The following is a 12,765-nucleotide window of genomic DNA, read 5'->3' as shown; positions in this document are numbered from 1 at the left end:
CAGTGGATTGTTTATCATAGAATTAATATTTTCTGAATTCTATGTTTTGTTTTGAGTGCAAAAGTCATAAATAAAATTAAACAGCTACAAAACTCATTAAAAACACCAGACATCTTGTCTTATGATCGTGTTTTTTTAATTATCATGTTATTTGATCCATAACAACAACAAATAAAAAGGAGAATTATAAATTCTCTTGAATTTCAGGCACTTTCACTTTCCACTTTATTTTTCCTTCCCGGGATTTTCTTCTTCTTTCTCTAAACTCTGAGCCTTTAGTTGCTCTTTGGCGTGATGAGGTGCACATTTTCAAGAAATTTATCTAGTCCCCAATTTCGTTGTTTGTCCGTGAGAGCATCCTCTGACTGCAGCAACTCTATACCACAGCTGCTCCCTGAATTTAAAGAAAGTAAAACAAAATAATACACAATTAAAAAAGTTTCTAATTATCTGGAAAAAAGACCCCATATTTTGTAGTTATACACAAATCTGTCAGTTATCACTTGTATTTTGGTTAATATATAAAATGCTCAGCCATAATTATTTTTCATAGTACTCACCAAACAGACTATGCACCTGCTCATCAGGCACGAAAAAGGGAGGCCCTAAGAGATCAACAGATTTTAAAATATGGTATTTTATGTTTATTCTCTCTCTCCCTCTCTCACTCACACACACACACACACACACACACACACACAATAGAAATGATATAGAATACCTTGATATAAATCAGGATTGTACAGTAAAGTGTCCAGGAGGTATCTGCAGTCATTCGCCATCAAAGAAATAATGAGAGCTGCATACCTACAAAATAAAAGAATAGCATTGGCATGGGACATCCGTGTATGGGTACATTATATCAGCGGTCCCCAACCTTTTTTGCGCCACGGACCGGTTTATGTCCGACAATATTTTCACGGACCGGCCTTTAAAGTGTCGCGGATAAATCCAACAAAATTAAACTAGTACCGGTACCGAAAAAGAAGAAGATTTATTCACAACACACGCGAAAAGACCCAGGAAAACCGAGTTAATGATAAAAACGATAACAAAATAACGCTGAAAACCCTGAAAACCATACATTTCACACCCGAGCCTCAACTCTCGCGGCCCGGTACCAAACGTTTCACGGACCGTGGCCCGGGGGTTGGGGACCGCTGCATTATATAATACAGTATCAAACTGTGTAAAACATAATGTTTTGGAGTTTATTTAGTTTGAAATAAATGTCATTCTAAGGGTTTAAAATGAGGGTCTTGATCTCATCTTACTTTTCTCTGTCTCCTGGGTTGACGGCCACGAGAGAGCCCCTGTCCCAAATTGCTCCAAACTGACCCTCGATAGAACTGTGAAGTTTAACAGTATCAATTTAACAGTAATTTTAATTATTTTATTTTAAAAAGCATAAAACAATATGTAGTTTACTCACTTGGAGAAGTTGTACAGGTTACACTGATACAGGGAGATGTTTTTCTCTGAGTTCTAAAAACAAAAGACAGCACGGATGAACAACTTGTGTCTGTTTTAAAGTAAGCAATATAACTTTCTTGTAGCTTGCAGCCATTCTGCCCAAAATCTCACTGAGATCAAAACGGTTTTCAGAAGAAAGAGCTGCTCACATGCACATAATAAACTCAGGCATCACCATAAAAAACTCTATTCAGCGTAAAGACACTTAATTGCTGAGAAGCAATAACACTGACTACCTCAGCTTAGATCATTTAGTGGTCGTGTTTGCACACATGAAGTTCACCAACCTTGTAAACCTTTGCTCCAGGTATAGCAGGCACAGGCTCCTCGGTGTACGTCATGTTGTTCTCCTCAAAAAACTGACGAATAGCCTTTTCAGAAATCTCCACTCCAACCACTGAATGGCCCATGTCTGCTAGCCTGAGAATCACGAAAAAACAAAAGGTTAGCAAAGATGACAACTGACACTAATACTGATCAACTTAATTTAATTTAGTAAGATGTTTTCATACCACTTCATATCTACTGCTTTCCCACACAGAGGGAAGAAGAAGCGAACTCCTGTTCGTCCATTGAGAACTTTATCAATGTTTTTCTTCAGCATCCTGTTAAAAAAAACAGTATTAACAGCAAAATACACATTCCTGCTGCAATCTTATGTTGAGGTGATGTCTGGTGATGTCTGGATCAGCCGTATTGATGGTACTTGTCTTAAAAATAGATAATCTAAGCTCACTTTCTAAAGCTTTTAACAGGACACAGCTTTAGGTGGTGATGCACCTTTATAGTTGATGTAATCTTCACAAGTCTTACATGCATTTGGGCTACTTTTGCACCCTCACTCCACTGAACTACATAAAAAAGTGGGGTCATTACTTGTGCACTTCAGGCTGATGGAAGCCGATTTTGTTCTGTTGCCAGCGTTCCTCCCATTCACCGAGGGCCATGACCCGATCTGCCTGCTGTTCCAGCATGCTGGTTATGTTTGCCTGACGATCAGCGGTTAAAGGAGAGCAGCTAGACATGAGAAAAAGAATTGTTTGTGAAAAAACCCCACTTCATGTCGCTGGAGACAGGAAGAGAATGCATAATCCGCACAGGATTATGGTCTTGCACATAAAGACACCTACAGCAACGGCAAAATGTAAGCACGTGTGGTCCATGAGCTGTCACCTGCAGGGTTACAAAACCCAACCGATGGGTCATTTGAATCTTCTGGTAGAAAATCATCTGCATTAATCGTGGATCTGCACGAGCTTGTTGTCCCGTTATAAACTAAACTATGGCACGATGGCTATAACCAAACAAATGGTTTGAATAACAGCGTCGTTAAAGCGTCATTCTTAAGCGGAAATGAATAATTATGTAATAGTTTCATGACAATGTCAGATCCTCGCTTACCTTGCAATAGCGCAGCATAAAAACAACCACAGTACTCGTGAAAAGACATTAGAACCGCACATGTTTTCCCGTAAACTCAAAGCGTGTCGCTCCTGAATGAAGGCTGCTAATATTTGTTCAGCAACACAGCTGACCGGGCAAGCTCTCCGATCAATAAACGCAGCGAGGCTCTCCTGAATTCTTACCCCGAGTTCTGTCTGCAAGGCGAGGCGTTCCGTTGAGCTCTCGGTCAGCTGTCTCTCAGTGTTTATAAAGTGCGAGAAGGAATGCTTTGCCTGGGAGAATGAAACGAGGTTTTGAAAATAAAGATCAAGCGGGTTTTATTTCTGGTTTGGGAGGAGCCTGATGATGCATTCATGGTACGTCAGAAAAATGTTACTCAGCATTCTGAGTAACAGTATCTCGAGTTCTTAAATCATTGCTCAAGATTAAGCAAAGGAATACAACAAAAGAAGATAATGTGAATGTTGTGTGTGTGTGATTAGAACTCTTGGCTAATTTGATGGTACCTTTTATGCAGATGTCTCTGGGTACGCAGGGTTTTGTTTTGTTTTTTGCTATATAAACTCTATCTTGATTTGCAATATGCATACCAGAATTTGCTTTTCAAATTGCCCATATATTCCTTTACGATATAAATAATGCACTATTTCCATCATGGACCCCTCTGTTTCTTTCTCTTTTCTGTAAACGCTTGCTGCAATCACGATTCAAACTGTGGCAGCTGTCACTAATCCTCAGAAAGTCTCTGGACTGTTGCACAGTGATTAGTCTCGCTTGCCCAGCCTGCCTCTCTCCACGCTTGGGTTGGTACGGCTCCAGTGATACGATGTTGTCAGCAAGACAATAAGAATCCGTAAGGAAGGACGGAAGGGAAAGGTGTTTTCCGGACGCACAGCGGCGCAAGTGTTTAAGAAATCCCGGTTTTACACTAAAGCGCTCTGGCATAGGTCTTTTTTCCGTAGTTTCTACTTCATTAAAAAAAAATACACACACTTCCCTCAAGAAAAATAAAATGTTGTAGCTCGTCAAACGTGCAAAGATGTGTAAATTTAACCATGTAACATTGAACGACATTACTTCATACAAACATAGGCTACTAGAACACAGCGGCAGTCCATAGGAGAATTCAGATATTATTGGTGTTTGCAAGAGGGAAAAACGGATATTATAAATCTGTAGAATCTGCCCGTTATATGGATATAAGTCTTTGTTGCCAAAAATTTAAAAAAAAGAGGCATCTTGCTGCACTCTAATTTAATGTAGAGTAATAATGTGTTGTAGCCTATTCTCAACTTGGCCATCAACGAAAAGCTATTTTTAAACAGCTGATAGAACTGCTGAAGCAAGGTTATTCTTCTATACTGGTCTCCCTTATAAAGAACTGTTACCTGCTTATGCTCTGTTTACGCTGGTGTACTGGAAACAATGCTTCCCACCAAGATTGCTATCTTTAGCCAAAATAAACAACGTACTACATTCAACACTCATAGTGAACCACGAGAAAATGTGACGTTCCTCTGTGTTGGTTCAATTCCTGTGCGTAATTCGGGCTTTCCGAAGCGCTCCAGTTGTGCAGGGTCGCGTCCAGATGTGTGTGTTTTTCTTTACGGGGCGACGAAGACGGCGTGGAGCTTCTGACCAATCACCGCCGCCCGGGGGCGGGTCGAGCGTGAACTGTTGTGGATGTGGAAAAATGGACAATTTATCACCCATATTCATCATTCATATCCCAACGGGGAAAGCTTTGGTTGCACGCTGATTTGATTGGCAAATGCCTGGCCGTGGTGTGAAACGGAAAATCACCAGTTGGGAGGAGAAGAGCGCGGTTCGCTACCCGGTAAGGGCGAGCTCTCTGTTGGGGAGAAGTCGGGGCGCTGTGGGGATTGTACTGGGTAATTGCTGCTATGTTTAGAGGCTGTGATTACTGAGAATGCATTTGAGCAGTAAGATTAAAGCAGGTGGATCTGTTGAGATCTAAGAAATAATTTCTGTAGCAATATGTATTTCATATTTTTTCTTTCATCTTGCCCTCTGTCCTGAAGGCGTAAATCACCGCTGCAAGCTCACGCTCTTTAAAAATTCAAGCAAAACGCTTTCAGATTCGCTTTCCACCCGCTTATGATCACGGCACTTGCACTGATAGCCGGGATAATAGCCGGTAAAGTGCGTTTATCTGCTCGAAAGCGGCACCTGACTGCTATTAGCCACTGATGTATTGTTTGCATAGCGCTCAGCGCACCTTTGTTACTCGCTGCTCACTGACACGGGAATCTCAAGTGCTCGTAGCAGCCCTCACCATCCTACTGAACAGTAAATCTCAAAGACTTGTTAGACCGACCCTTGCTTGCGATAAGGTCACTGATGCTTAAAGTCATTCTAAGAGCAACAGGGGCACTTCAGTCCACCCCTGGATTACACGAGACTACCAAGCTGCCTGTATTTGGCAGCATGTAAAACCAGGTTGCTGTCGGAGTAGCAGTGCGTGATGGGGAGGCTGTCCATGGTGCTCTGACGGAGAGAGGTGCATGCTGGATAATAATAAAGGAGAACACGCTGTGAGGGATTTGGGAAATTCGGAGGACACGGGGGGGCGGCGGGACATTCCGCTTTGGCATTGTGAATATTATGTTTTTTATTTTTGGAAGCGCCTGGACTGTGCGTACAGTGTGCGCTATGCCAGAAGGTGGGAACTTAATCATATTGTAAGGCTCCGGATTTGCAAGGCTCCAGAGGAGAAGTTGGTGTCTTGAGCCTCCAGAGCTCGTGTCATCCGAAAAAAGGGGCTACGGCAGAGCCGCAAGACAACACGATCAACAGTTCAAAGCGCAACTGTAGGTATGATTCTGGTTCTGGTTCGGGGGGCACATATCTCAGTGATTTTCTGTGGCATGTTTTGACAGTGGGATTTGCACACCTTGCTGTGTCACACTATGACAGATGCCTTTATTGACTCCGGTGTAATTTGATACAATAGGATCGTATATAGCTGTGTTTTGTAATTCTATCTACATCTCTGGGATATGGGGGGAAGTCAGCACAGGCTTCTCCCCCTGGACAGATGGGCTGCGGGTTGCTCTGCCACCATCCAAGAATATTAAGCTAAGTAATGTAGTTCAGCTGTCCTACTGTTTCCGCTTGCAAAGTCGTTGGCAGTAATATCAAAACAAGAATCTTTTTACTCCAGTATGAAGTCTTTCCAGACATCTTTTCTAATTTGATGGAGATTGTGAACAGACCACAGGCACACTGATTATACAAGGCATGTGTGCACCAGTGGAGTGTGCATATCACTGACTGTATTATGACTTCTTCCTGCTCATCTTCTGATGCAGTCTAAATGGCATTGTTTTGTTCTGATGCCCAGTTGTCTTACACTGAAAAAAGTCTAACATGCAGTCATTCATTCAATCTAATAAGTGCCATTCAAAACAGAATAAAATCATTGATTTGATTGTGAAACCCTTTCTTTTTGCATTTTAAAATACCACTTTTGATTTGGATGAAACTAAATATCTGTACAAAGGACACAACGCAAAGTTTTTGATTTCTCTCAAAACATATATTTCTTTTCATGTTGAACAGATAATATCTTTAATTTGAGTCAAAGTGATTTGCACTTGAACACGCCCACCAGAAATAGACCGGGACCCATTTTTATTCTGCATGGCTGCTGGAAACATCATGTCACATCTTTGATTAATTTCATCTGAAAATAAACGTAAGTAAAGCCAAGTGTGTTACAAAAGCTTTTATAATTTGTATTGCCAAAATTGCAGAAAATAACCCCATTTAAGCTGGGTCGACAGCCACCCCTAATTTTTGCATGATTGTAGCTGCTAGCTACAAGCTAGCTAGCTATCCGGCGCGACGTTAGAACTGGTTACCAGAAACCGACCATCACAGTCAGGAATGCAAGTTAGGCAAAAAGCCGTTTTTTACCAGTATACTAACTAGCTAGCGTTACCACGATGCATCGGTGGTGGATACAGCTAGCTAGCATAAGTTCATAGTTCATAACATTCATAGTATAACTCCGTGCTCCGCTTCGTTTGAATTTTTCTGGTGAGCGCGCGGTTTCTAGACACAAGCTTGTGTTTGTGCGCGCACGTTTGTCTCTGTCTCTCTTCATATAAATATCTGTGTGTTATGTGTGTGTACACCGAGCGCAAAAGATAATTATTAATGTGCATGATTTAGAGACAGAAATAACACGCCAGCATATAAGATCAATGACATAAGACTAATTCCTTCAATTGACTTTCAGGCGCGGCTCGGAAAAATGTGCATTTTCTGAAGAAATTGTAATTTTAACAGCAAAAAATTGACCCTATGCCAAACTTAGTCGCTAATGGCTGGTCTGTAGACTGTTTGGTATGTCATGTTACGTATTTCTTGGTTTTTCTATGTAATGTGTTTTATAGAGAAGTAACATTATTCTTTTTTTTCTGTATGCTTTCAGAACCACAGATCGCTCCATCCATTCCATGGCTGAAGCATACATTTTCATTTAATCTGAACAGGTATCATTTTGCATTTACACTGCACATCCTTTTTAAACATTTCATAATAATCTAGACTCTCCCTCATTATCCTCTCATTCACCTTGCTGATGTGTTGAGGACTTGATAAAAGAATACATGGTATGTCCATATCTGTTCTGTCTCTACATGAGATGCAGTCTCTTGATGTAAATTTGACAACTCTGCTATTAAATGCAGTGATTAATGTAGGACAGCAACGATTAATCAACTCATCAAGTTAATATCTTAGGGTTCTGTATTGTTTTCTTTTTTTTTTCTTGGGCTTTGTGGAACATTTATGAAAATGTTCCACCATTGATTTAATTTAATGATTATGCAATTCACAATCTGATTAGTCAAATAATTGTTCTAATAGTCTGTGACCAAACAACTATCAAAATAGTAGTTTATTATGGTCAAAGATTTATCAGGTGTGCCAGACTTCAGTTCTTCACTTGTACATTTTGTTCCATATTTTACCTCAAGATATCCCAGAAAGATGAAGCTGAGGAAGAGCTGCAGAGTACCACCATGGCACTCTTCGTCTTCAGGGACAACTCAAGCCTCCTACATCAGCCTCGAGACATCGGGATAATCATTGATGGTGTGGAAGTCCTGAATGAGTTGCCTTCTGTGGCAGCTGGAGTGGCAATGGTCTTTGGACTCTGTTATGCTCTTAATATGGAATATCCACGAGGATTCAGGTTCACCTTTGAGGCTCTTCAAAAGATTATGATGGAGCTTGACTTTAACAAGATGACCTCTAAGATTCGCAAACTTAATTGTGAACTTAACACTGCACAGTAGTGTGTTTGCATGCATGTGTGGATGTGTATGTGCACATGCATGTGCATGTGTGCTTGGTTATTTTGCTTGGTTGGCCTGCAGTGGTATTCTACATTCAAAATTTATAAGAACACCCATTTGAAAGGGAGATTTAAGTTGATTTCATTGATACATGTGTAGATTTTTTTTTTTTACATTGTACAGGCACAGTGCACATATAAACATTTTTGAGTACTTGCAAATAGGGCTGGGCCATATTATACCGTTCACGGTAATACCGGTATAATGTTAGGCAACGATAGGAAAATGAAATATTGCGATAGAATGGGAGTAAAACGCGCATGCGCGGTGCCTTTGTTTTCATACGCACATGGCCGATTGTTGAGTGAAACAGATGAACCAGAATTGGTTTGTAAAAATGGTGCAACTTCCGTGATGTGGAACTGGTTTGGTGTTTGTCCGTCAGATACACAACAAAGCACATTTTTTTGCAGAACATGCAAGCGGCCATTGTTATTGTCATATTTGTCGGACTAAGATGCTCTTAAATCTGGGAGTAATCTGGGTCCTAAACTCCGTATACTTCAGGTCAAACAACACTGCAGCATCACTTAGAGTTAAAAACTGTCTAAATTCTTTCATCTTTAATAAAACGATCAGCATTGCTGCTTTACCAGGTGTAACTATAAAGTTTAACTTCCAGGCATCCATGAAAACAAAAGTTATTACATTTAACGGAGTTAGAAGTTAGCAGGAAGCTAGCGGAAGTTAGCTCGCTAGTTTCGCTAGTTACCTAAGCATGATATTGCATGTTCTGACTGAGAGATTTCTGGAAAAAATCAAACGTACAGCTCTGCTATCACTTCCAACATAAATGAAGACAGGAAACTAAACAGCAGTGACGTTTGTAGGGTTACTGAAGTTGGGCTAGCTGGTATATAATGATGTGCTACGTGATCGCTAGCGACACAGCTATGTTAGCATAACATAAACAGTGAAGCTGGAGGACGAACACTAACACTTTTCCACTTATAAAAGTTAACGTGAAGGTTCTTCATGGTTAGAGACAAATGCAATCGCATGGCAGGATACTGTAAACGGACCAAACTTCAGTCAGGAGAACAACTGAGATAATCCATCCACAATACGAGGTTAGTCATTAATATACTGCAACAACATGGGAATAGAGCAGCTGCCAGAGAATTCAACATTAATGAATCAATGGTACAGAAGTGGAGGAAGCAAGAAGAATGAGTTTAATAAAGTTTGATTTATCTGACTGCTTTGTTTCGCTTAATGTGCCTTATAATCCCATGCACCTTATGGTCCGAAAAATGCGTACTGCACACTGCAGTTTAATGTTGCAAAGCACCTCTTTTTAACTTCAGTGGATATTATACATGGTTATGCTCAGGATATGTCAGCCCATTTCTACTGGAAATGCCTTTTGGTTAAACTTTCAGCAAGGAGTTTGCATTTGCACTGTTACATTTTTATAAAGCTTTAATGTACATAAAAACCAGCTTCTTGTTTAAGTGAAAATAAATGGAAGGTTGTCTTTTTGCACTAGTAATGTTGTGGAGTTGTATTTTGTCTCGCATCAATTATATCGTCGGTTATATCGTTATCGCAAATTTTCAAATATATATCATGATAAATATTTTTGGCCATATCGCCCTGCTCTACTTGCAAATTGGTTTAAAAAGAGTTTTTATAATGGTTTTATGCCAGTTTTAGACAGGTTGCAGGTTTTATACTGGTTTTCAAAAGATTGCAGGTTTTATACTGGTTTTCAAAAGGTTGCAGGTTTTATACTGGTTTTCAAAAGGTTGCAGGTTTTATAAAACAAACATTTCTCTAATCATTTCTGCCGTAGCACTAAATCTGTATATTACTAATCCTCTCTATTGATTATAGTTAAAATGGTTTGGAACAATAAATAATTTTGAAATAATTGGTTGGCCAACTGTCTTGTTTTTTATAGGAAATGCAGAGCATTTTTGAACTGAAATAAAATGAAATGTAAAAAATATAGTTTGAATATATGTAAATCAATTACCTGGCTTCAACACAAACATATTAGTTCATGTTAATTTGGTTCGATGTGAATACATTAGGTTGGTTAAATTTCAATATATTAGCTTGGTTCAATAATTAAAATATGGTTCTATGTAAAAAAATCAATTTGGATCAATGCAAAATTTAAAGTTTCAGTCAAGTCTAGTAATATTGTTTATATCAACATAAAAGTATCAGGTCATATCAAGTGACTCAATTTGGATTCTATAAAGCCAAATATTTTGGATGTGACAACTGGACATCATTTTTTTTCATTTGAATAGGGTTATTCTTTTTACAGTGTAGCTAATGCCCATCTCGCATTAGCTAATAGCTCAGGAAAGACTGGAAAGATTGCCTGCTTTCACATCCCACTAAGTGCTCCACGTATTAATGAATCCCAAAGAAACAAACAAGGCTGGCAGAGTTCATTGCAGCATTTAATTACAAGTCTCTAGTTATTTTGTTCTTTCTTTATTTATTTTTGATGAAAAATGATGGTGCTTCCAAACAAAATACTGTCATTATCACTGAGGTTCCACCCCAAAAGGCTCTCAGGGGAGGCTGTATCTTGACAATAAGCTGTACATGAATTTCATTTGATTTATGAAATGACATTTAATGGCAACCTCCTCATCTTAATAGGATTTCTCATTCATGATGGTTCTGTAATACCTTCCCTCGTGAATAAGACACAAATCTTGTCATGTCAAGCTAGGCGGAATGCATATTCCACGGACAGCAGGAATTTCCAGTCACATGTTCCTTAAGTGAGCTGAGTTTGGAGTTTGCATTGTGCAACCTTTGGACTGTCTGTTGTAGTATTCTATTGTTGGTCATTCTCCTTGTGTGTAATGTCTTAAAGAATGTTTTTTGTTACTCTTGTGAAAGCTGCAGTCAGTTGAACAAAAAGACTGTTTAAAAAAAAGTATTTTAAGCACAAGATTAAGAAATTCGGAGACGCAGGGCTAATTGAACTCTGCCTGGAATGTTGTTCTTCTTTCTTATCCTAGGGTCAGATCGTATATCTAATCAGGTGTTGTCAAGGTCAGATTGTTTATTCCCATCTGATTAGAGTTCTGTGAGACTGCCTCTAGGCCGAAGCTGCAGAGATAAGATGCGCTGTCGGTAAGATGCGTTGTTAGCAGGACCGGTTAATAAGGCAGATGGATTCGGCTGCATGCTGTTTCTGCTGTGTGCGTTGTCAGGTGCACAGCCAGCCACTGTGCTGTATCAGTGTCCTCCGAAGGCTCTTTTACTCTACATGCTTGGACTGGTGTGCTATTGTTAGTCTCCGCCTGTGCGATATCCGCACATATTCTGTCCCTGTGTTTTAGGACTGTAAACAGCATTGCCAAATTCAGAGAGTGAGCTTGAACTTCCTAATAAGTGTTCCTGCCCATCTTGTTCATTTTGTTAATTAGCCCTTGTGGCGTTGGAGTGCAGCATATTGTTGAGACATAATTAATCAACTGAGCTTGTAATTACGCCGGGTTTGGAATGTGAGCGTGGTTTGGAGGCTGGTTCCGTTGCAGGGCGTTCAGCTTGAGGTAAACATCTTATTAACCGTGTCGGAGTACCTTGGCCAAGGCGGAGCAATGCGGTTTTATTTAGCTGGAGACGAATGTGCTGTTATCCATATTATGAAAATGGCCTCATAAAAGAACTGGTGCTTGATTAAGTTTATGGCCATTATGGTTCTGAGGTGGTCGAGCTAATGGAAAAAGACTTCAGTAGCTGTGTGGAGACAGCAAGAGAGATGATTTTTTTATAAAGTAAAAAGCCATTTGTTCAGCAAAGACCAAAGTGTGTGTGTGTACCTGCTTATATATGCATACAGTGTGTGGGAGTGTAAAGAGCACCTCAATTTCAAAGGGCAACTAGTACGTAAGGACAGAAAATGGAACATGGATCACATCCCAAGCCTTTAATGCAGGTCTGTCAAAGGAGGAAGCCCTTCACAGACTGAGTGATGTGACTACAGACAGGCAAACCCCTCATACTCAGTGACTCCTAATCAGGTTTTACGTTTTGAAAAAGCTATAGAAATGCTTTTGTTTTCCAGGTACTCCGATTTATTATGCCACAGAAAAATACCAAGAACATAAAGTACAAAGAAACATACACAAAAGCCATTTTCACCAATGCTCCATAGCCCTTCTATACACATTTCCTGATAAAAGTGCAACTGAAAAGGCATTGTGTTTACTTTTATTGCACAAAAGGACGAGAGCACAATGGTAAACAGATAAACAGATTCATCCGCATTATACTCCTGACTCAACTTCAGGTCTTTACAAATGAGCACAGACAGCATGCTACTACAAAGTTAGTGAGGTACCCAGAGTCACGTTAAGGCCAAGTAGACCCCAACCCAACAGCCAGAGCGAAAATTGAACAATTAACAAAAGCTGTAATGAGCAGTCAAGCTTGTAACATTGTAGCCTCCATCTCTACTTGAGGAACCTTAAACTGTGCTCCCCTGTTCTTTATAGAGAGTACCCTTCCCCACAAGCCACTCTTG

General features: G+C 39.9%; 2 protein-coding genes across 5 annotated transcripts in view; one reads left to right on the top strand and one right to left on the bottom strand.

Annotated features, from left to right (window-relative positions):
* Positions 1-114: 114 nt before the first annotated feature.
* LOC146643425 (putative thiopurine S-methyltransferase) lies at positions 115-3,218 on the bottom strand. 2 transcript variants are annotated; one of them, XM_085396186.1, is made up of 9 exons: positions 3,060-3,218; positions 2,350-2,490; positions 1,986-2,078; positions 1,761-1,893; positions 1,433-1,485; positions 1,275-1,349; positions 722-807; positions 561-605; positions 115-394 (listed from the first exon to the last, which is right to left on the bottom strand). In XM_085396186.1, exons 2-9 carry the CDS (start codon positions 2,445-2,447, stop codon positions 276-278), a joined length of 702 nt encoding a protein of 233 aa, XP_085252312.1. In that variant the 5' UTR covers positions 2,448-2,490; positions 3,060-3,218; the 3' UTR covers positions 115-275. The 2 variants fall into 2 exon arrangements, with proteins under 2 accessions (XP_085252312.1, XP_085252311.1); XM_085396185.1 differs by lacking the exon at positions 3,060-3,218 and adding an exon at positions 2,875-3,033.
* Positions 3,219-4,294: 1,076 nt separating this feature from the next.
* The window catches only part of ext1c (exostoses (multiple) 1c), a 93,883-nt gene continuing 85,412 nt past the window's right edge, over positions 4,295-12,765 (top strand). Inside the window, exon 1 of one of the 3 annotated variants that reach the window (XM_085396182.1) lies at positions 4,295-4,714. The gene's annotated coding sequence lies outside the window, so the exon portion shown is untranslated. Of the gene's footprint in view, positions 4,715-4,759; positions 5,713-12,765 lie in introns of those variants that run through there. The other 2 variants (XM_085396183.1, XM_085396184.1) reach the window with 2 other exon arrangements.

This window comes from Rhamphochromis longiceps, linkage group LG22 (assembly GCF_057381845.1).
Source record: "Rhamphochromis longiceps isolate RC_006_pf linkage group LG22, R_longiceps_female_GT1.1, whole genome shotgun sequence".
NCBI classification, from domain to species: Eukaryota; Metazoa; Chordata; class Actinopteri; order Cichliformes; family Cichlidae; genus Rhamphochromis; species Rhamphochromis longiceps.
This window is presented reverse-complemented; position numbering and strand designations above follow the sequence as displayed.